The 24,077-nt window shown below is 48.1% G+C and overlaps 1 protein-coding gene across 1 annotated transcript in view; it reads left to right on the top strand.

The window, feature by feature from the left end:
• PAPPA (pappalysin 1) overlaps positions 1-24,077 on the top strand; it is a 237,966-nt gene that overhangs the window by 27,492 nt on the left and 186,397 nt on the right. Inside the window, exon 3 of the mRNA XM_025888575.2 lies at positions 4,645-5,707. Within this exon, the coding sequence (XP_025744360.1) occupies positions 4,645-5,707 (1,063 nt within the window). The remainder of the gene's footprint in view (positions 1-4,644; positions 5,708-24,077) is intronic.

Genomic DNA, 24,077 nt, shown 5'->3' with positions numbered 1-24,077 from the left:
GGTGACCCCAGAACCCAGAGGACTCCCAGTACAGCCCTGGCCAAGGTTTTTGGAGACTCCATAGGAGCCTTCTGCCTTTGGGCTAGCCCCTTTTACATATGCTCTTCATCTCTGGGATGAGGTTTAGTGGATAGATGGGAAGAAAAAGAGACCGTAAAAATAAGGAGGCAGCAAGCTTCTGGGGGGATCTGAAGCCCTTTTGAAAGCAAGCCTAGCTGCAAGAGGATGAGGGCACATTAGAAGGGCCAGCTGACCAGGGTTTGTGGGACCGCTGATTACCATGAGGCCCAGGGCAAGCCCCTTCCAGGTCTGGGATCGGACCTGTCCATCTGTGCATGCCCTACACACCTCACGGTCTCTGCACACTTTCGGAGTCCGCTTCCATGCGCTCATAGCCTTGAGGCAGGCTTATGCTAATTAGATGTAGATTGTGTGCAGGATGGCCCTGTAGCCTTCATCTTGTCACATGGGAATGTGTCCCCTGGGATCAACTTCCAGCACCACACAGATGGTGCAGACTGCAGACCGCCTCTCTCTCTTTCCTTCACTATATCTCTATCTTCCTGGACAGCTGTGGGGAGGGACAAGGTGAGGGTGGGGAGGGTGCCCTCCAGAGAACACCGTTCTGTGTCCTCTGTGGAGATACACAGAGCAGAGGGGACCTAAGCACGCAAGCATTAAGAATGACACAAGGCATCCAACATTCAAATCAACACCTATGTTGAGCTCCTTCTGCTTACAAGGAACCATTCTAGCAGTGAACAAAAGAGCTCTTAAATTGTGTGTGGGGGGGGATCATTTAATCCTAACTTCTCCTTTTTCAGAGAAGGGAAAGGAGGCCTGGCAGCAAGAAGGGATGGTGTGCTTTTCCCAGGCAAGGTCATCCGGATCTCTGGTTCCAGATCCCTGGTTCTGGGCTGGTGGTACAACCCCCTGAGAGTGACTACTGTTGATTAGGTTATTTTCATACAGAAATAAGTCCCCGTCACCATCATCCACCCCGGTCCCACTCCTGCTGAAGTTCAGTGATTTACTTTCGCCACTTACACTCCAGATAAATATTTTCTTCTGAACTTCTGAAGCCACTGCTTCAAGGTTCTCATTTCCCTTAACGTGTTTCCTCTTGGTTCCACTGAAAAGCCTCTCTCTGCCCTTCCTCTCTGCCTCCCGGGGCTAAGCTGCCTCTTAGTCCTCGGCTCTGTGTAGCAGAGTCTGGCCTTTCTCACTGTGTCTCTCTTCTCTCTCAACTGCAAACAGAGGGGGCTTGAGCCTGGGTCCCAAGCCCCAGGAAGGTTCTGAACTGAGGGCACCCTACAGATGTGTAAACATTTTACCTTGCTCACCCAGCTAGCCACCTTCCAAAGGCAACAGGAAAACCAGGGATGGGAGAGCCCCTGGCAAAATAAAAAACCTGCAGGGAGAGAGCGAGAAAGAGAGAGAATGAAAGAGGGAAAAGGGATCCCGTTTCAGACATTAATTTTCTCATTAGAAGAATTTTCTCTTTGAGGGGGAGGGTTCACCAGGGGAGCAAGAGAAGGTGAGCTCAGAGGTGGGATGGGGAGCCCAAGCGTGGCAGCTCTAGGAACTTTGCTCTCACTGATCCCCATAGCAAGTGGAAACACATAGAGCTGGGGTAGCCCGTTCCAAATCTGGAGTCAGAGCTTCCGCTTTGGAAGGGTCCATGGGGAGGTAGCTTTTCACAGGCAGTGTCCTGACAGCAGCTAAGCAGATGGGAGTTGTGATTTCTAAGTAGGCTTTGCCAGTGGCTTTGGGGAGGACTCTTGCTTTTTTTGAGCCTTCATCCTCCCAGCTCTTGCTACATCAGTCAAGATGCCTTCAGGTACCTTCTCCCTTTGGCCTTTCTGTATTGTGTTTCTCGTCATGTCCTCCTTGTCATCCCTGACATCACTCCCAGACTTTCCAGCATCTTAAAAATGAGCTCCCACTTGGACGGCTACTGTATGCCAAGGATGGCGTATCTGCTGTATCTTTTAAGTATGACAGCACACTTAAAGAGAGATCTAGTCAAGAGGGAGAAGAGCTGCAGAAGTGAAGTGATTTTCCCCAGATGTACAGCTAGTAATTCTTTTATCAGAATTACCCCAAGTCCAAAGATCCTGCTTGCTCTGTGGTACCGAGAAAACACCCTCTCTTCTGACTCTCCCTGTCCTTTAGCCATGAAGACCTGAGTTAAGTTGATTCTGTTTGTCCTTTTTCCTTCTCTGGATGTATTTGGAATCCTTCCTGTGCTCCTTCATGAGACACTTGCTGAGCGCCTGCTGTAGACAAGGAATGGTATAAGGTCCTAGGCAGGATACAGATGGCCCAGCCAGAGTCCTCACTTTCAAGAAGCCTCCAGTCTAGCAGGACTCCAAAACCAGAGAACAAGTGTCTGGTTGCCTTAAAGTAAAATGAGTGCAGAGGAGAGATGAGCATTCCTCACAGGGCTATCACGGAGAACTTCTTGGAAGAGGTGGTTTCTGTTTTAGCCATGGGGAAACCTGGAGACACAGAAAAGCAGACTGGGACCAGGCATGTGAGGGGGACCTCATTCAGTCCCCTCCTTCACCAGATAGAGAACCAAGACCCAGAGGAGGTACTCAGTGCTTCACCAAGCCTGCCCAGCCTGTGAGAGCAGGTTGAATTTGTGAGAAGACTCCAGCCGTTGCCTGAGGGACTGTTGGGCAGGGAGTTGGAGGAGAGGTATAGGCTGACTTAGATGCCAAGCCAAAACTGCCCTCTGCATCAGCTGCTAACAGAGAGATTTACGCAAGTTCAACGCCCCAGTACCCACAAAGGAGTAGAGACCGCGTAGGCCTCCTCTGTTGATTTTGCTGGAAGCTCTCCATGCTTGTTTGGTGAATGCTAATGGCCGATGCACGCTCAGAGTTATGGGGACCACAACAGGTCTCCAGCTCAGAGTAAGGACTGTCCTCCTAAATGAGCATCTTGTATTCATTCCCATCTCTCTCTCTTTATCCTCCCACCTGGCCTTGTACATCATCCCACACTTAAAATAGACTCTTAATTAGAAAGTCCTCTTCCCCATCCAACAGCCTGTCTGTGCCAAGGACACTGGGTATATTCCAGAAAAGCTGAGGAATGGGGGCTGGTGATTATAAAGATAATTCGATCCAGAGAGAATCTGCTAAATGACTTCCTGGGGTTCCCAGAGTAAGTCTAGAGACATCAGCCTTGCGACCTTCCCAAATACTCAGCTTGTGGTACCCCCAGGCAGGTGGTGTGTTCTGGATCCCTGGTGGCTTTGATGAGGAAGAAGGAAGCCCCCGCAGAGTTAGTGCACAGGGTAGTGAATGCCAGGGTCTGATGGATCGAGGAAGCACTGACCAAATATTTGACCTTTAACCCATCCATCTCTTCCTTCCTTTAGAATCCATATCTGCCTCTGTTCACTTAACATCACCACCTTAAGAGTGTTACATGGATTAAATGAACTCACACATAGACCTTAGTACAATACAGAGGCTTGGACAATTTAAGTAATGAAGGAGTCCCCAGCACCTTTTATGTTAAGAGGATGCTTTTCATTTCATTCTTTTGCAAATATTTGCATTAGTGTCAGAGAAAAGCAAGCTGAATTGGGTCTCAGGACATTTGTTAATGATACTGTGTAACCTGACAAATGCCTTTCATTTTCTGGGTCTGAAATCCCTCACCTGTCAAGAGAAAAAGTTAGAAGTGGTGATCTTTAAAAACCTTTCCAGCTCAGATATTAAGCATGTCTGCCCTTCTTTGGGGCTGAATTTCAGGGCTAACCAGGACTGACTCCTGTTAGAAGGTGGAAGCATTAGCTTTGTGGCCCTTGACCCTCGCTTCTCTGGGCCAACTTTGCTGACAATTCACTATCACTGGCCATGTGATAACTGCCAATAGTGATGTGTGCTCAAAGTTTTGGTGACTGTAGTAGGGGCCCTCCTTCTCAGTGAGCATCTTCTATTCATTATTACCCCCACCCCCCAATTCTCCTCTTGCCTCCTATGTCATCCCACACTTAAAATACCCTCTTGGTTTTTTTTAAATTTTTTTTGAGATTTATTTATTTATTAGAGCATATGCATGAGTTGGGGGAAGGGCAGAGACAGAGTCCCAAGCAGACTCCCCGCTGAGCGTGAAGCCTGACATGGGGCTCAGTCTTACCACCCATGAGATCAAGACCTGAACTGAAATCATGAGTCGGACGCTTAACTGACTGAGCCATGTGCCCCTAAAATACCTTCTTAATTAGAAAGTCCCCTTCCCCATCCAACAGTCTTACAAAATCAAAGGTGTTCAGATTTCCATTATTATTATTGTTGGTATTTTCTTTAGCTCAAATACCCATTCTACAAATGCAAATCTTTCTTGTATGTTCCATGTTCAGAACCAATAAAAGTGAAGCAGCTTGGGCTCACATAGTGGTGAGAGGCCCCCAAAGCCAGCTTGCCCATCCTCTCTGTTCCTCTAGCCCTCACCTTGCCCTAAGGCTGGTCCCAGAGGCATCATTAGGAATTGGCAGATCCTGCAGAGCACGGTTCGAGAACTGCTGGTCTAGGACATCCTGATATAAGTTTTATCAGAGAGAAGTAACTCTGTGCCCTTCCTCCATCCTTTATTGACGCATCTTTCTCTCTTCGGGTCACATAGGGCTATATGACAAATGTTCTTATACCTCGCGTGACCGAGGATGGGTCGTGGGAATTCACACCGTCAGTGACCAAGGCAACAGAGACCCCCGCTACTTTTTCTCCCTGAAGACAGACCGGGCCCGGCAAGTGACCACCATTAATGCCCACCGCAGCTACCTCCCGGGCCAGTGGGTACACCTAGCCGCTACCTACGATGGGCAGCTGATGAAGCTCTACGTGAATGGTGCCCAGGTGGCCACCTCTGGGGAGCAGGTGGGCGGCATCTTCAGCCCGTTGACCCAGAAGTGTAAAGTGCTCATGCTGGGAGGCAGCGCTCTGAATCACAACTACCGCGGCTACATTGAGCGCTTCAGTCTGTGGAAGGTGGCCCGGACTCAGCGGGAGGTCCTGTTGGACATGGAAACCCATGGCCTCCACACTCCTCTACCTCAGCTCCTCCTCCAGGAGAACTGGGACAATGTGAAGCGCACCTGGTCCCCCATGAAGGACGGCCATGTCCCCCAAGTGGAACTCAGCGGTGCCCATGGCTTCCTGCTGGACACGAGTTTGGAGCCTCCCTTGTGTGGGCAGACGTTGTGTGACAACACAGAGGTCATCGCCAGCTACAACCAGCTCCCGCGGTTCCGCCGGCCCAAGGTGGTGCGCTACCGCGTGGTCAACCTCCATGACGACAACCGCGAGAACCCCACGGTGAGCCGCCAGCAGATCGACTTCCAGCACCGGCAGCTGGCTGAGGCCTTCAAGCACTACAACATCTCCTGGGAGCTGGAGGTGCTAGAGGTGAGCAACTCCTCCCTGCGCCACCGCCTCGTCCTGGCCAACTGCGACATCAGCAAGATCGGGGACGAGAGCTGTGACCCCGAGTGCAACCACACGCTGACTGGTCACGATGGCGGGGACTGCCGTCAACTGCGCCACCCTGCCTTCGTGAAGAAGCAGCACAATGGGGTGTGCGACATGGATTGCAATTATGATCGGTTCAGCTTCGATGGCGGAGAGTGCTGTGACCCCGAAATCACGGATGTCACCAAGACTTGCTTCGACCCCGACTCTCCGCATAGGTAAGACCTGCTGGGCAGGCGATGCCCAGCTGTGAGCTGACTCGGTCCCCCCAACATTGCATAGGCAAGGTGCCTGAGACTCCTAGGAGTTCTGGAACTTGGTGAATTTTCCAGTTTGCATGGCAGCTTGGTGACCGAGGCCAGGCCCTTACAGTTCTCATGGGGACGGTATGCGAGGGTAGCCATCACAACAGTATTCGCTGAGCCCCCGCCGTGGGCTAAGAGGGAAGACAAGCCCTGTCTTCTCAAGGGGCTCAGATTAGAAACTGGGTGATGGGAGCCTCATACAGATAACTGTCATAATGTACGTGGTAGAGTGGGGTACAGCGCATTACCCAGGACGTAGTCCCTAGCCACATGGGACTGTTTAAATCAGTTGAGATTAAGTAAACTTAAAATCTGGCCTGAGTCATATGAGCCACATTTCAAGTACTCAGCAGCCTTGTGGGCTAGTGGCTACCATGCCTGACAGAGCAATAGGGACCACGCATCCTGGCTGAATGTTCGTTCTGTTGCACTGTGCTGGTAAAGCTGGGATCAGCTGGGTCAGACAGCCTGGGTTCAGGTTTCAGCCATACTGTTTCCTCACTTGGTGACCCGTTAGAAGCCGTGTCTTCCTCTGTAAAGTGGAAGTAATAAAGCACCTGCTTTGTGAAGCTGCTCTGGGGATGGAGAGGTGGCGTATAAAGCGTGGTCTCTCTTACGGTGGCTGGCAGGCCACGAGCTCTCAGTAAGCATATTTGGTATTACTTGTGTCAGGAAGGTGGCGTGTGCTGTGTTTAGGGAGTGCCAAGGGAGATCAAAGAGGAAAAACTGACTTGCATCTCGAATATCTCCAGAAAAGCTTAGATACAGTTTGGACATCCAAGATTGGGTTGGGGGAGGGAGGAGGGCGCTCCAGGCACAGGGACTTTGTCCCCTCCTGAGAAGAGGGTAGAAAGGGGAAGCTTCTGTCTAAGGCTTCGCTTAGCCTCTGCTTGCACTATCAACTCTAACCAGCACCCCCCAAAGAAAAGCCCAGAGGGGAACCCGTGGGTGATCTATATTCAATATGGGCCTAGTTCCAAGCCAGAGAGACAGTCAACATCCACTTTCCTGATCTCTCAGATTCACGCTGAACTTTTCCATTCTGTCCAGAGCACAGGACCCTGGACTTGCTGATAGCTCGAGCACATTTGCCGACCTCTGCAGGTTTTCTGCTGACTCTTCTCTTTATGTCTCTCTCAAAAGAGCAAGGGCCTCCCATGCACAGACAAAATACCTATGTGCAAAGGAATGACGATGCTGGCAGGAGAATGTCGTGCCTGGCAGCAAGCCAGAAAGCACGTCAGCTCAGCCTGCTGGCACCAGGCAGGCCCTGGACTCTCACCTTGGTTCAGAGACATGAGCAGCCTGAGTGGGAAGAAGCCTTGCTGTGTGGCCGGTTCCTTCCAGGTCACAGTGCACTTTCATCTCTGCTCTCATTTGGAATTTGACAGAATTTGGTAAGGAAGGCAAGGCAGGGGTTAGTATTTGCATTTGACTGACAGAGAGCTAGAGGAGCCCAGCAGATAGAATGACTAGGCCAAGGTCATGGGTCAGGAGAGTCATTCAGCTAAGTCACAAATGCAAGTCTCTGAGATTAAGGTAGTGCGTGCTCTCCTGAGCTGGACTCCCAGGGGTTACCCATGTGCCCAGGCAGAGTGGGCATGGAGGAGGGCAGAGGGCCACGGATAGCTGGAAGTCATTCACCCATTTATTTGCACATTCATTTGTTCCTTCTTTCATGCATGCATTCATTCATACAACGAATGCTTGTTCAGCACCTACCGAGTGCCAGGAGGGTGGGTACCCTTAGCCCTATTGTGCTGAAGGAAATTCGGGATCCAGAATGACATAGGGATTTAGCCAAGGTCACTCAGCTAATAAAATGGAGAGCTTGGATTCGAATCCAAGTCTATTGACTCTAAAGCTCCCACTGAAGGGAGGTATTTTTAAGTCAAAGAAGCAGTAAGAGGCAGAGTTGAAGGGCGGGAGTGGCAGGCAGGGCGGCTTCACTAAAGCCTTGGGAGAAAACTGCTGAGTTGATTGGGTCAGGACCTAGGGCAGCTGGCCTTTGTGGCGGGTGCGCTGTCCTGCTGTGGAGGGGCCGCGGGGGGCCCCAGGTCCCAGATACCTCACCAGCAGCAGACAGACTTGGCAGCCTCCAACGGGCTCCTCTTTTCTAAGTCAGGGGACGGCCTGCCCAGAATGTCTGTGAGCAGCCATGTCTAAGCTCTGTGACATCTCACGCCAGAGCATTTTTTTGCTGGCTGGGAAAGTCGGGAGCCCTGGGTGAGCCCCATCAGGCAATGTGTCATCTCCTGATGGGGCTGGGGGTGACGGCGTCTGGGCTGTGTCAGCTCCCCTGTGCGCAGAGAGAAACCTGGGGATGTTTGCAGAGAAATATTTGCTTTGTGACTTTAAGAAAAGGGAGGGAGGGAAGGAGGAAGGAAGAAAGAAAGAAGGGAGGGAGGAAGGCGCCTTTAGTAGAAGCGGTGAAAATTTGATTGACATTATCTAGGGGATTTTTAATAAAGAGCTAAACTTAATTCTCAAGATCCTCTATCTCTTTCTCTCTCCCTCTCCTCTCTCTCTTTTTCTGTTTTAATGGGTAAAGACAATAAAACTATTGACTACTTCTCAGTCTGTGGTATGGCACCAATTTTGTTTTTTCCCCCTGTATATTGCAAACCAATACCTTTGAAATACACAGCAAAAAATGAACCCATATAAAATGAAATACCACAGGAGTGTCAGCGTCAGAGTGTCAGAGTGCTTGAAAAGTTCCTCCACTCCTGTATGCAGTGTCCCGTAGACTAGTAAGTGGGTTCTTGCACTGCCGCCTTTGAGTAGCTCTGATTAAAACTCATCATTCTGACAATTTATGTAGCGATTCCATTGAGTAAAATAAGATTCCCCCATAATGCAGCTGGGCAGACCAGTGAACTCCGTCAGAGAAGTGTTTCTTTTAACACGTTTAGACTCCAGGAGAGCACCTAATCCGAGGTCAAATGTCAGACCTAGAAACATCCTCAGAGATCATTGGTCCAAACCCCTCACCCCCCATAGAGGGAAACTGAGGCCAAAACTCATACCGTCCATTAGTGGTCGAACTAGGGTTAGGTTGCTCTGGATTTCTGATTCCTGGTCATCTGCTGTGGCACAGCTGTCCAGCGCCGTCCCGGCGACATCCTGGACGGTCACAGGTCCCTGCCCCCTCACGTTCTATCCTCACTCTTCCCAACTGTCCCCGAGAGCTTGGGGTCATGGAGTGCTTGAGTGAATGAGTTTGGGAGAGAAGTGCATAATGGCCTTGGGGTTCCATGAACCCCTGTAAAACTATTAGAACCACACTGGCAGCTAGTTTTCCTTATTAAGGGGCCAGAATAAGAATAGCCAGTGAAGGATGTGCACAAAGAGAGGGACTGGACAGTGAGTGGCAAGAGCTGTATATCATAACCACTAACCGCATTTGGCCCGGATGAGAAAATTCTCCTGGGGCCATGACTATAGGGCCATGATACACGCACTTCAAGTCTCCAGAGGCCTATCCTGTGGGAAAGGGAACAGAATTCCTCTATATGGTTTCTAAGCCCTGGCTAGGGCTGGGGTGCTGTAATTATAGGAGGCCGCTCAGAGCTGAGTAACAGATGATGTCATCCCCCCTCAGAATGGTGCTCCCAGGGGAGGACTTCTCTGCAAGGGAGTGAGCGCCCTGTCACCTGAGGCATGCACAGTGAGGATTACGGCAGTGCTGTAGAGAGTAGCCTTGATGGTCTTGGGATTGAGCCCGGCACAGCCCAACTCTTTGCTGGTATCTTCCTCCCATAGTGTTAATGTAACCACATGGTAACATTTGGTTACAGACATTTCTTGGGTATGTGTATCCCTGCCAGGCCCTCTGCTCTTCACTGGGGATGCTGCAATGAATGGGAGGCATCCCTCACCATTAACGGGCTTTCACTTTGGTGGGGAATCCTATTCACCCATAAGAAGCTCTGATCCATGACACCCAGGTGGACAAGAGCTCTATGGGGGCAGAGATCTGCTCGGATGAGGGGAACAAGGTGGGTTGGCTGGCGGAGGCATGCTGGGGATGGGCAACACTTTCGGAGGTAGAGATGCAGGCTGCATAGGCCAGGTCCTGGCAGAAAACAGGTGATACATTCAAACAGAACAATTAAGGAGAGTTGAAGGAGGGGCTCATTTGAAGGAGAGGCTATTCACAACAGGGTAGGCAGGGTTTAGGACAGTCGCCAAGGCCAGAGTCAGTAATAGTGGGGAGCCATTTCCATCCTTGGCTTGGAAGGGCAAGAAGAGAGAGTGGTTTGGGAACCTACGAGAGTGTGAGCAGGGGACTCCTGGGCAGCCGTGGTAACTCTCTGTAAAGAGGGGTAGCCAAGCTACTGGAGCCCCCAGGCCAGAAGGGAGCCAGGAGAGTAAATGCTATGTTGTCATTCTCTTCTGCTTTCCCGCCTTCTGCTAGAAGTCACAGGGCAAAGGAACCCATAGATGCACCCCAAAGAGGCCAGCCTCCCCAGGGCACAGAGCAGGGCGGAGAGGGACAGGCAACGGATGTGGATGAGCAAACAGCATGTCCAGAACACAGAGGAAGACAGCCCATGCGGAGGACACAGGAGAAGCAAGAGGACAGGAGGGGAGGAAGGGCTTGGAGAATGAGTTTTCTGTACGGCTGGACCCAGACCATAAGGACGGGAGGGTCTGCTTTATCTCATGGCAGACTAATGCCAGGTTAAACCCTTCCTTCCTGCTTCTCTCCCTTTCTTCACTTCCTTCCTCCCTTCTTTCCCTTCTCTTTCCCTCCCCTCCCCTCCTTGCCTTTCCCTTCCCTTCCCTTACTTCCTTCGCTTTTTTTTCTTCTTTTCCTCTCCCAGTGAATATTTGTTGAATGCTCCCTCTGTGCCGGCCCAGACTCTGCCTTTTGGAGCTCACCATCTAGTGGAAAAGACAGACAAGAAAGCATGCCATTGTGATCACGGGTGTGAAAGAAGGCTCCCCAGTGTCAGCCAGGAGGAGCCGTCTGTGTGAGCCGTGAACGTTTTTCTATCAGACTGGCCATTTAGAAAAAGACATTCCAATGAACTTGGCCATTCTCTACAGTGGTGGAGACGAGCCAGGTGGGCAGAATTTCATCTGCAGCCATTAGACATGTCTACTAACAAGTTAGAATGCATTTCACATGCCTTTTTATAGATTAAAGGGAAAAACCTGAGTATTAAGGGAAACCCCTGGTATCAGGAACTCCAGGGGCATTTGACACTTTGGGCTGGCTGCATGTACCCCATTGTGAGAGTATATTGCAACAAACCCACTGAGCTTCTGTTTGTATCCTCCAAATTGCAAGCTATGGCACAGTTAGGTGAACTTGACCTTTGTTCATGAATATCTGCTTGTATACAATTGGAAGATAGAAAAAGACTTCCCTTGTACACTGTTGGCTCATAGGGAAACATTTTCTTTGTCTTCCCTTTATTATTATTTTTAATGGAACAAGGGCGTTCCCCGGGGGCCATGCTATTTTTTTTGGACCCGAGCTGACATTGCTGGAAGTCTTTGGAAAGGACTGCATTTAGCCTTGAGGCAGGCTCCTCGACCCCTCTGCCAGCACTACAGTTCTCTTCAGTGGCCTCCCCGTCGCCTTGTCAGAGACCGTTAAATGGTTTGCCTTCCCCTGTTGGGGTCTCTTCTTTTTTGGGATGATCTCATGAAACATACACTTCCTTCTCCCAAGTTCTCCCCAAATCTGGAAAAGTTGCATGGAATCAGGGACTTTCTGGGCTGAAAGGAAGAGCGGCAGGGTCCAGCCCTCTCTTGCTGTAGATGAGGAAGCCGAGCTCCCAGGAGGGGCAAGCACTGACCCAGGCCTCCCAGCAAGAGTGAGGCTAAACTGAGAGCAACACCCAGGATTTCATCTCCTAATTCCAAGGCATTCCTGCCCTCCTCCATTGCCATGGTCTCTTAGAAGCTTCGGATTTGCAACTTGGAAAAGTTCTGTTTAGTATGGTTGTGTTCTTCCCCATCGTCCGTATTTTGTTAAGACACTTTCATACCCAGGGCACTGTGGTAACTTCCCTAGGGATCCAGCCTGTGATTTGTGTCCTGAAGGTGCTTACATTCTGTGGTTCAATGACATTTTGTTACAGTCATTCAAGAGACGGTGAGAAGGCAGGTGATTCATTTCTCAGTGAACCACACGGATGATCAGGCTTGCAGGAGCTCTGAAAAAAAAGGCAGGATCCCTGTGGGTTGAGGGAGTCAGAAAAGGTTTTCTGGGAGAGGAGGTACACAAACAGACCACCAGAATTCACAGGCTTTGTAATGACAGAAAAGAACAAAGAATGAGGTGGGAAGGTGAGGGGAGGGTTCCAGGAAAAGGTAAGTCTACTTGGGCCTTCATGTGGTTGAATGCCATGATTTGTTTTTCTGGCTATGGAGCTCTGAGAATCAGACTGATACAGAATGAAGGGAGGATTCAGGAGAAGTCGATGCTAGGTCCCGGCTCAGCAGTGTCTTAGCTATGCAATCGTGGGCAAGTCTCATAATCTCCTTGAGCCTCCATTTCCACATCTATGGAAAGGGAATAATAATAATATCTGACCGCCTGGATCATGTGGTTGCCTTGAGGGTCACATAAAATAATATCCCAGCAAGAGTTCTGGGAAGAGTTAACCAGCACGCAGATGAAAGAGGGCTTTGTTATTTGTTCAGTAACTTTGTTCATTCTTTTCCAGTAATCGTGTAAGAGAAATTGCTTGGAATTTTATAATCAGAATATCAGAGTTTATTTAATGTGACTAATATTCATTAAAGCAATAACAGGAGTCAGGCCTGGTAGAGTGGAAAAGTGATATGTGTTGGAGACTGACCAGGGTCTGTATCCTGGTTCCACTCTTCATTAGCTGTCTGACCTTGGCTCGTTTCTCAGTAAGAGTTGCTGGTTTCTCATCTGTAAAAATTGGGTGAGGACAGCTCTCCGACAGCACGTCGTGAAACTTACACGAAGTCATCTGTGCCAAACCCCTGGTCACAGTGTGTGGCACATAGTAGGTGCAAGTCCCCTCCCTTCTCAAGTGCACATACGGACCCCTCTCAGTCAGCATTGTTTTCTGGAGACTGCCTTTCTTCAGGCTCATAAAAAAAAGGCCTGGCTGAAACTGCAGTACACACACTGAGAGCATTTACACAGATTACTTTCATTCTTAAAATACTGACTTTTTTGTTTTTTTAGGCCTGGTCACAGAATTGGTATTTTTAAATAAAGACCGTATAACATATCAAACCCATTGAGGTCGCACACTATTTTTGAAACGACCCAAATGTCGAACTGTGTTAGAGGACATAGTTCCGCATGGAACGATCCCGGGCGATGTTGGGATTGGTCACCATGAGTGATGTGCTAATTTGATTGAAGGTCCTAGATTTTTTTTATCATCTCCAGCCTATGTGCCTGCTTGGATGTAGATGCACAAATACCTCTATCCAGGCCATGTGTGGCAGGGTCCCATTTTCTCTGCTTCTGTCTGGGTTACCTTCATGCTTGTCATCTCAACCAAGTTCACCTTTACTCACAGGTCCCATCTGTGACTCTGCACAGGTGACTTTGGTCTTTGAGAGCAGCATAGAGGGGGAATGGAGCAAAGAGGACTGTTTGTGGCTTCTACACATGACGTTAAGAAGGAGCTCAAAACAGGGACTTGTGAGAAGCCATGGAGGATTGGTATAGTCTCGAAAATAAATAAGAGTATGAGTTTTGGAGACCAAGCATATTTGAAATCAAGCCACTTAAACATTTCCATGACCTCGAACAAGTCTCTGACTTTATCAAAGCCTCAGATGCTTCCTCCGTGAAAGAGGGGATGAAAGTACCACAGTCTACCACATTGAGGGGCTCAGAGGATTCAGTGAAATGCTACAGGGGTCAGCCCTTTAGAACAGCACCCGCCATTGACGGAGCAATCAAAATAACAGTGGTGGTTGTTTGGGGATTTTCCGTCTCTGGGAAATCTTCTGACCTCTTACACACATATTCCCTAATTCCCAGCCCCCTCTGGATCCTGAGCCCCCTCCCTGGAACCTTCGGGCTGGAGTGGGGGTTGGAGACAAGCTAATCCCTCTCTTCTACCAAAGGCCCTTTTATTTTGGCTCCTGCAGGTTCCATTTTAAAAAGATTGTCTTTACTCCAAAAACCCTGCACGTGCTAAATGATACCATATTCATTGTCCCAAGCAGCACACTGCAGTAAGTTTATGCATCCGCAGCATAAAGCCAAGGCATGTCTGGGATCCCAGGTGGGCCTTGCTGTGTAGCTTTCACACATCCTAGGGAAGGAGCTGGAAACCAAGTGGGCACCCCTGGGGCACTCAGGACCCCACTGAGCCACATAAGACGCAGCATAAGAAGCCTGCTCGCCTCTCGCTCTGACCACAGCAGGATCTCTGTCTCAGAGTCTACAGGTGAAAGTTGCAGGTGCTCCCTATCTCACCCCTTTTCCTGGAGGTGCATTTCCATTTCCAGCTTTCCGGATGGACGGATGGACGGATGGGCGGGAGCGCTTGGTGCCCTCTCGAGGGCCCCAGCGGGAGGCAGTTGGGGTTTTTCCACCCCGGTCTGGCCTCATCAGCACTCTCCTGTTTCTTTCACCATCCACTGGTGACACTGACCACTCATGACAGCCTCAGCTCAGCCAGACACCCTTCCAGGGTGGGAAACAAAGCAGTGGGGGTTTGAGGGAGGGTGGAATGGACAGACACCGGGACGCTTTGCGTTGGGGAAACACATTCCCCTAAATTGTGCGCGGCTCAGCTTGTACCTGCAGACTCACAGCTGGCCGATTCTCCACCTCCTGCGAGGGGACTTCCATAACCCCGCTCTCACTTTCTGGAAACACAAAACTAGCGTGTAAACGGGACCGCGTTGTGCTCATGGGTTTGTTTGCCTGAGTCCAACAGGCTCCCATCTCCCGGGTTCTTTGTTTTGTTTTGTTTTTGGAGCCATGATTTCTTGTCTCCCTCTCTCTGTGCCTTCCTTTCTTTCTCTTTTCCATGCTCTCAGTTGTTTGGGTGATCTGGGGGGGGGGTGTGGGGAGAGGGCGAGGAGATTATGGTCTCCATTTCAGGTGTCTGACGTTTGTGATTGCAGCCTTTTCTGAGTTCAAACAGCACAGCCCCCAGCCTTGAGCTTGACTCCTGCCTCCCAAACTATTTGTATGGCCACAGGGGGCAACGGTGGGCGACCAGAACGCCACACAAGCATGGACAATCTCAGGCTCTTACAGAGGGTGGGAGAGAGGCATAAGGGAGAGACAGCTCTTTCCCAGGAGGATTCATGGTAGAAAAACACAGTTTGCCCTGTGGCTTGGCAAAACATGAGGAAGGAAGTGACTAGCTATTTCCAGTGACATCTTAGCCAGCATGGTGTAAGTCAGTTCTTTTATTTTAAGTTCTTCATCTGTAAAATGGGAGGATTTGCGTAGGATGTTTCTAAGATCTGTTACTATTCATACATTTTCAAATCAGACATTGTAATCCAGGTTGCAGGCCTATGGGGACTGCAGCTGGAATACAAATGGGAAGCTTGACATCGAGAAGGTATGAGTAAGGCTGTGTGTTGACACTGGGGACATCCAGGGGTATAAGAGACCATCCCTCAGCCTTCAAAGTATTTACCAGCCCCTCTGGCCAATTGAGTCTGATGTGTTCAGTGTAGAAGTAAAAGAACAATTATACTCTCTGACAACTGGAATGAATCTGACTCCCAATACTCAGGTCTCTGTGGCAGCCTGATGGTGGCACCCTACTGGGGTAGTCTACGAGTCTGCCATTTTATTTTCCCTTAAACCCTGAAAGTGGCATCCTCTTTCCAAAAATCCATTTGAATTTAATGCGACTTTTGATAGCCTGACGTACAATCTCAGCATTATGTCCCCATACTTAAACTTTTTGATTGTCACATGACCTTTTGAGCACTCTGTTTTTAACCCCGTTAGGGACCCAAATTTGGGGATGTTACTAGACTTGTTCAAGTCATCCAGAGAGATCTCCATCTACTGTAGTGACTATTTGGTTGTGTCTCTACGTGATTCTCCTATTTGCCTATAGTCAGGCAATTTGCATGGGGCCACAGTTCAGGCTAAAATCTAGAAGTTGCCATATTGACACACATCGGTGATGATGATGTAATTTTTGCTCTATCCTTCCCAAACACAATATTATTCAGTCAGTCATCGTATAAGTTATAATGGCTTATGTGGCTCAGAATTAGAGCCAGACTAGACAGTCTACTGAAAAATCGCCTGCACCCAGGACATGGTGGCTGCTACGCCTTATGAAAAGCAGTGATTTGGCTTTATTTTAATTGCACTTCAAGTGGACGACAAACCACAGGGTGCTGGTGAGCTGGGTACATTCTGCTTAATGTGGTCAGTTCTATTATTTATCAATTGTGGTTTTGATTTTCTAAGAAGAAAGAGAGGTGGTGGGAAGAGCTCACTTGTGGGCTCGGGAACTGCACACCTGTGTTGTGAAAACAGTAGTTTGATGTGCGATGGTCACATTACTGTTCTGGTACTTTCGAACCCACCATCGTACTTTAATTGTTATTTCTCTTTACCTGTCAAGGTATTCTTCATGTTTCATGGCTTCCTGAAAAGAAGTAAACTCTGAGAATATGGGGCTATCAAAGCAGAGATTATAAAACCCCAAGAAAAGATCTTAGGGAAGTGACTATTCCTTCTACAGTGCATGTGAGTGCATGCACACCTGTGATGTGCAGGCACGGTGCTAGGTGCTAGAGGCCTGGCAATGAATATTTCACAAGAAAGGTGTGATCTTGCACTCATGGAATTTTCTGCAGGTAGATAAGTAGCTAGTTGGATAAATGCTTTATAGAGAAGTCCAAGGTCTGAGGGAACGCAGAGGATGGGTACTTGACTCATCGAGGGTCAGAGTCACTTCTAGGCTGAGTCACGCTAACCAAGTGAGTAGAGCTCAGCTTGCCAGGAACCAGGTGTTCTGACTCTGCCTTCTGCCCCAGCAGTCTCTGAAAGCCATTTTCAAAAAGGCAAATGAGAAAAATAGGAGCTGAGTAGATCCTAGTGAAAGGGTATTCATTTATCACTAGCGTCGTCTCTTCTGAGATTATCTTGTTCTTTCCTTAGGAGGATTATTCCAGTACCCTTTATTTTATTATGTGAAGGGCATCTTAAATGGTGTGTGTTGGGGGGGGGGGGGGGGGCTCCTTTTCGGGCGTTTTTTTTTTTTTACAAAGTAAAAATCGTACTTCCCCCCCCGTTTTTTTTTTTTAATGACCCAAAGCTCTGAGAACCTCTCCATTGGCCGTCCTACTTCTGAATCAGCACCTTCTCCTCCACCCAAATCCTCAGGATTCTCGATCCCACTCCTCTCCAGGTCTCATCCTGATCCCATTCTGCAGAAAGCTGCAGACCAGTGACTTTCCTGAGAGTTGTCCTTCCCCGTGACTTAGCAGAGGGCACAACCCCAGGGAGCCAACTCTCCTGGTGGGCCTATAGTTTTAGGCAGCAATATCAGGGACTTTGAAGTATAGAATCTGAGCCTGATAAATGAGAAATACTCCAGTGGTACAAATTAGAATCCAGACCCATCATTTCACCTCCTCTTTCTCCTACCCACATCCAGTATTACATTGTTCCCCATGAATAAATACCTTTCCTTTTTTGATAGTCTCAGACCCACCTGCTTTTCTGCAAGTCCCTGCTAGGGTCTTTACTGCCATCCCTCCCTTTGTGCATCTTCCACATTCCTCCAGAAAGGAAAGAAAGGGTCTGCTCAGAGCCTTCAGGACACTGTCCATCCACTATAACCTGGTATATAAGACCTGTCTGATGTGGCCATTGCTGACCCCTCCAGGCCCACTTTGTGGAGTTGTTCCCATGTTCCCAGCTTTGCAAGTGCACCAGATACCTTGGAAGGTCCTACCCTTCCCCTGCTCTTTCAGGCTTCCTGGCTTTCTGGAGCCCCTGCCCTTTACCCTGTCTCCTACACTTGGCCCGATATCCAACCAAGGTTTGTTCTTCGTATGAAAAGCCCAGTGATGTCTTAGCCACCTTCAGCTGGGTAAGTGTCATTGTTCTGTGCTTCCCTCCCATTCAGCACCCCCTGTGTGAAAACACATGTCATTAGAGAAGGTTAGATATTAATGATTAGGGATATGGTCTGCAATATCCAACAGATGAGCGGCCATATCCCGCCTCCCACACCTGTAGCCAGGTAGAGGGACCTTGGAAAAATGGCGTCACCTCCCTGGGTCTCAGTTTCTTCCCCTATAAACTGGGGATACTCCTACTTAACACATAGGGTTTTTGTAAAGCTTCAAAGAGATCATTTTGAAAAGTACTTCAACAGTGCCAGTGTGTCGTAAACTCCCCCAAATGGTAGGTTTTATTAGTATTATCACATTATGTTGTGATCATCTGATTATTTGTCTCACTTCCTTCATAAAACTGCTAACCCTCTGAGAGTGAAAATTGTTTCTCTTTCATATTTGTGTGCCCAGTTGCTAGCTTAGGGCATGGTTATAATAGAATCTCTGCAAGGATTGGTGAACAAAAGAGGAACCGACTGAATGAATGATTTGCAGAGAGGAGAGAAGAAAGGAAAATGAAGGCGGGGGGGAGGGAATGAACGAGTGACTTATTCAATAAATGAAAGAAAGAATGATCGATTTTTCAATTGCTCTTTCATTGGTGCTGTTACATTTTTTTCTTAGACTGTGTGTCAGGCTTTTATACAAGAGCTGTTATTTTGGAAACCAATCATTCAGGATTCTGAGAATTTAATAAACTCTCCAAAGCACTTTATTTTTTTTTCTGTGCCTCCTCTTACAAGAGAGGCAGATTTAGACATTTCTGACAATGAAACTAAGCAAGAGAATAAAGTCCAGATCATTAGGACCCTTGGGATAAAAACACAGAATCCAGGGTTCAGCACTGGCCACGGCTTGGGGAATGCTTGTTAATTGCAACAAGGATATGGATGCAATAAACATTCTGAGGTTTATCTTGCTTTAATGACTTGCCTTGGGTAGCTTTGATCTTTATATTTAATAATCACTTTCAAATGGTCTGGTGTGTTCTGAAATTGGAGTAGTGATTCAGAGACTTGAGATCCTCCTTGGGAATGACAGGCTGCAATCAGAATTTGGAAATGGGCAGTGCTACAGGACTTGCCCTGTGAGTTGTAGAAACAGGTCGACCACCTGTGGAGGAGATAAGCACCCTGATACAGTGATGGGAGCAGGGTTCCCTGATGGGAGAAAGACGGCGGGCATTGGGAGCTAAGGCAGCGAAGGCCAGTTTCCTTCAGCTGCATGAGCAAGCTAAAAAGAGAATCATGCCTCTTGGGCCCTTTTCATGAGTTGGGCACGCTTCTTGCTTTCTCACATGTTACCTCCTTAAATTTTTATATTCTCCTGCCTAGGTTGAATTTTATAATCCCCATTTTACAGGTGAAGATAGGTTCAGAGAGGTTGAGTCCCTTCCCTAATGTCACAGGGACACTTCTTGGCAGAAGAAGTAGGACTTGAACCCTAGACTATCTCTCTCTTAAGATGAGGCTTTTTTCAAAAAGTTATAAAGCCAATGATTACAACAATGAAGTACTTCTTGGTGTGGTAATGCCAAAAGAAAATGGTGAATACAAAAATGTGTACCATAAACTTTGATGTACTTGTGCCCTCCACTTTCATATCACTGAATGAAGAATAGACCTCAGTCCAGAACAATTCTATCTAGAACTGTACCCAAGGGTATTTAATTATGAAGTAACAGAGAGTCTTACAATGTAAGACCATCTTCCATATGAATTACAAGTAGAATACGGCTCTAAGGCACTCTATTTAAATGTTATGCTGCCATGTATATATATTTTTAATTTCCCCTTTAAAAAAAGATGTTCATGTTTCTGTGGCACCCTGCTGCTTTTTCCTTTAATCTGAAAGAACTGTCACCAGCCCCTGGCTTGGAGGTGGCCCAGTCACAGCCAGGTTCATCTCAGACAAACCCTCCTCAGGTGGAGTGCATCAGCATGTGGCCAGCACCATCGCTGTGTCCTGCCTGCACCTGTCAAGAGCCTAGGGAGCAGAACTTGGGCAGGACACTTCTCAAAAATCTCCTCTGGCTCTCTCTTCAACAATGGGGACATCAGTTGGCTTTAAGTGGGAGTAGAAACAAACACTGGTCAGTCTCGATCTGGGCTCACTGTGAGACATACTTCTGATCAACCATCTGTAAAATGGGAGAGCCTGTGTATTCTGTCTCTAGAGCTGGAAAAACTCAAGCCCTCCATAATTTCACTTAAGGGACCTGTTGTTGTTGCTCTGTTTTTGAATGCAGTTCCCTTTTGCTTCCCTTTCAATAAAACAGGCCCTGACAGCCCTCTCCTTGAGATTATTACAGAGTTGTACCATCTCAGGCCAGTGCATTTAGGAAATATGTTATTGGCACTCACCAGCGAGTGAGATGCATAAAGAAAATATTCTAATGACAGTGGAGTTGAGAGAGCTTTGATCTCCCTCCAGAGCTGCCCTCATGGCTTTGAAATGCTGTTCTGGCAGAGGGGGAAAGTCTGGGTGCCTTGGCACTCTGGGGCTGGGCCCCCCTGCAACTGACATTCCAGGGGACCCACAATCTTCACGGTAGGACCCAGGGGCATGGACTGTGCAGGAAGCAAAGAGACACTGAGACACCTCTCTTGAAAGGCAGCTTAGGGAGAGGGTCTAAATGAGGAGGGGCTTTCCAATTTAGCCCAACATTTCCCAAACTCTGTTGGTTGTGCTGTTATTTTATTTTTGGCAGAGGCAGAGGTTAGGGTTGGGGGGAAAGGATTATGGTCACATGTGTCTGGGAACACTCACACGCTATCTGCTCTACTCCCATTTTGCATGTTAAAGGCTCTGATAATGCTTGCAGTGAAAAAATGTATGCACTGAACATTGTTTAACAGAGCATGTCCTAAACCCATTTGAATCAGAAAACTCTTTTCCTTTAAACGCACATCTGCTTCTTGTGGATTTAGCCCTCTGTAGACTGGGATTTGGAAAACACGGATCTAATTCACAAACTCACTGAACAGAAAGGGATTCTGAGCGGCAGACCGGACAGCAGAGTGTAGGGTCAGAGGCCAGACACTCAGGCAATGCAGGCTCTGTGCAGGGATGCTCAGCTGAGGGGTGCCTGGAGCTGCAATCCCTCCCATGCTTGACTCTCGAAGCCATGCACCCTGGCAGGGAACTGTGTTCCCCTGAATGAAGAGGTGATTTACTAATTCACACAAAAGTGCTGCTACACATAGGCTAGTGAATGGAGGCTTGTCAGGCCCTTCTGTGTCCCTTCTTTAATGCCTTGCGCAAGTCACTTCACTTCCCTGAGCCTGGACTTCTTCAACTTGTTTTGAAGTTACACAATTTAAGAGAGTGGTACTCAACACCTGCTGATCAGTGGTCTATCTGGCTTGCTCGCTTGTTCTCTGCCTAAAGTTTTAGGGAGCACAGAGATATGAAGACTTGGTCCCTACCTACTTGAAGCTCATAGCCTGATGAAGAAGACAGGTGCTCATGGAGAAGATAAAGCAAAGCAGGGTGAGAAGTACTAGAATCAGAAGGGGGAGGCTTTGAGGAGGGAGAAGTCATTGTCAGCTAGAGGCATGATGATTTTGGTGCTGCTAATAATTACCAGTGTGATAACAATAATGTAACAACAATAGCTTATGCTAATCAACGTGTGTCTTCTACCCATCAGGCACTGTGTGAGGCATTTTCTTTGTGTGGCCTCTGACCCTCTGAGAGGTGACTGTCATCCTCCCATTTTATAGGTGAGGGTGGTCAAGAGTGGATGGAAGCTGGACTTTGCAGGGACGATAAGATTTTAAGAGGCAGAGACTCCAGAAGGAAAGTCATGAGGCAGAGGATGGAAACCAATAGGCATGCGTGAGGAGTGGGCATAATCGAGGGAACCCAAAAGCTCCAGAGATGAGGACACCCTGAGAACTTGAGGTTGAAGTTGCTGGAGGAAGAAGAAGGTTGGGTGGTGGGGATGAGATGTGGGAAGCTGAGACCCTGAGAACCACCCAGAGGCAGACAGTTTAGGTTTTTCCTCAGTAAGAAAAATAGGAGACCAGAGTATAAAGGGGAGTGTGGGCGCAGGCTGTGCTGAGCTGTCCCATTGAATCCTGCCGGTCTGCTAACTGACAGAGAGGTAAAGCAACTTGCCCATGGACATCCAGCTCTGAGTAGTATTGGCATTTAAATTAATAAACACATCGAGATTTGTATTTGTATTGATTTTCATGGAGCATGGGTAATGATTTTTTTATTTTTTATTTTTATTTTTTTTAAGATTTTTTTATTTATTTGACAGAGAGAGACACAGCGAGAGAGGGAACACAAGCAGGGGGAGTGGGAGAGGGAGAAGCAGGCTTCACACTGAGCAGGGAGCCCGATGCGGAGCTCAATCCCAGGACCCTGGGATCACGACCTGAGCTGAAGGCAGACACTTAACGACTGAGCCACCCAGGCACCCCAATATTTTTAAATAGATTTGACCAATTTGCAACATACACATGAGGCTAACCTTCCCACAGGTACAAAATGGAAAGCCAAGGGGCCCTGGGTAAGTCTTTTTCCTTCCCTCTTCACCAATCTCCCTAGACTCTGATGACCCATCTCTATTTGACCTTCTGTGCTTTCACCTCCATTTGTTGGCAGGAGGAATTAAACATTCTCAAGGTAGGGGAAGAGAAGAAAATACCCACATGGACTCCTGCCCCCCTCTCCGAGATTTTCCTTTGATGCATTCGGGAGACACCCAGCTTGGCTCTGAATTGGTGGGAAGACCTCCGCCCACAGAAGGAAAGTTCTTAGCCACAGAGCTGTTTTTCTTTGGGTGGCCCCCCCCAAAAGAGATGGAGAAAAGAGAGGCCTGGGGGGCCAAGAACCTGGATGGCTTCCATGGATTCTTCCTCTTGGGGGAAATGGAGGCTTCTCAAAGTGTGAAAAAAAAAACCCACATACAAGCAAGGGAGAGGCTCCAACATCCCACATGTCTGCCTTGGGCCAGGATGAGTACCACCCCTTGAAAAGATTGGCTTCTGCAATTACAACTGAATAAACAACCAATTAAAATGTCTCCCCCGCCCCACCTTACCCCATCTCTTCCTCTCACGAAGCTTTCTCAGCCTAGAGCGGCAGGGCAAAGAGATGACTTTGTCTAATAACATCTGTGTTCTCTGCCTGAGAGAATGCTTGATGGAAACGGACAAATCAATTAGAAAAAAATAAATAATGTGGGAAGGGCTGATCCAAGAAAATCTCGGCTTCTCTTTGTTTTCATTCGCCCACGCATTGTTTCCCTTTGCACCGTGGCTCTGCGTGAGCCTGGAAATGAGAGTGAGGCTGTGGAAAGAATTGGACACATCGAGATTTGTGCTTGGCGTTGTCACTATTTATGTGATCTCTGAACCCCTGTTCCTTCATCTGTAAGATGGGGATAAATAATAGGAATAGCTAAACACTGATTGAGCTTTTCTACATGCCAGGTATTGTCCTAAGTCCTTTATGCTTCCTTTATTACGTCCCAAATCCTCTGGGGAACCCGATGAGGTAGACTGTTTTGTGTGTATAGACACTGGGGCCCAGGCAGTGAAGTACATTGACCAGGGTGACCCACACATCGGGGAGGAGGAGCTGGATTCAAACCCAGGACTCTGGCTTGAGAACAAGTCATCCTACCCACGGTGCTGCATAACTTCAAATACTGCAGAGATGGGATGACAGGTGTTTGCTAGCACGGGGCTGGCATACAGCAAGTGTTTAATAAATGTTAGTTTTCTTTCTTCTTTCCTTCTCTGATCACAGAATAGACTGGCCAAAACTCCTTATGAGGCTTCCAGGCTAAGAAGGTGAAGGTTAGAATTTCCAGGGAGAGAAAGCTTGGCAGCAAGATTTCGGGTCAATATCTGAGCATGTGGCCATCTTGAAATTGTTCAGCTCAAGCCAGACATGGCTATGACCTCTTTTTGGCCCTGTCTGTATCTCTAACTCATGTTCACCTTTTTTTGAAAAGCCAGAAAAAAATTATGGTCACATGATCAATTGTGGGCTCTTGATGATGTAGGGGACGAGGAGGGCTCTCTAGGTCTCAAATGTATCCATTCCCATTGGAGTAGAGGTGTGGGTCTGTGACCTGTAGGAATGCTCTGGGAAGCACTAAGTAGCTGCTGCTAATCCTAGTCTATTAGTAAGGAAACTGAGGCCTCATAGGAAGGAGACCGGCACCTAAATATTTTAGCTTTTTTCT

This window comes from Callorhinus ursinus, unplaced genomic scaffold (genome assembly GCF_003265705.2).
Source record: "Callorhinus ursinus isolate GAN/ISIS: 27379988/994484 unplaced genomic scaffold, GSC_fseal_2.0 scaffold24, whole genome shotgun sequence".
Lineage (NCBI taxonomy): Eukaryota > Metazoa > Chordata > Mammalia > Carnivora > Otariidae > Callorhinus > Callorhinus ursinus.
This window is presented reverse-complemented; position numbering and strand designations above follow the sequence as displayed.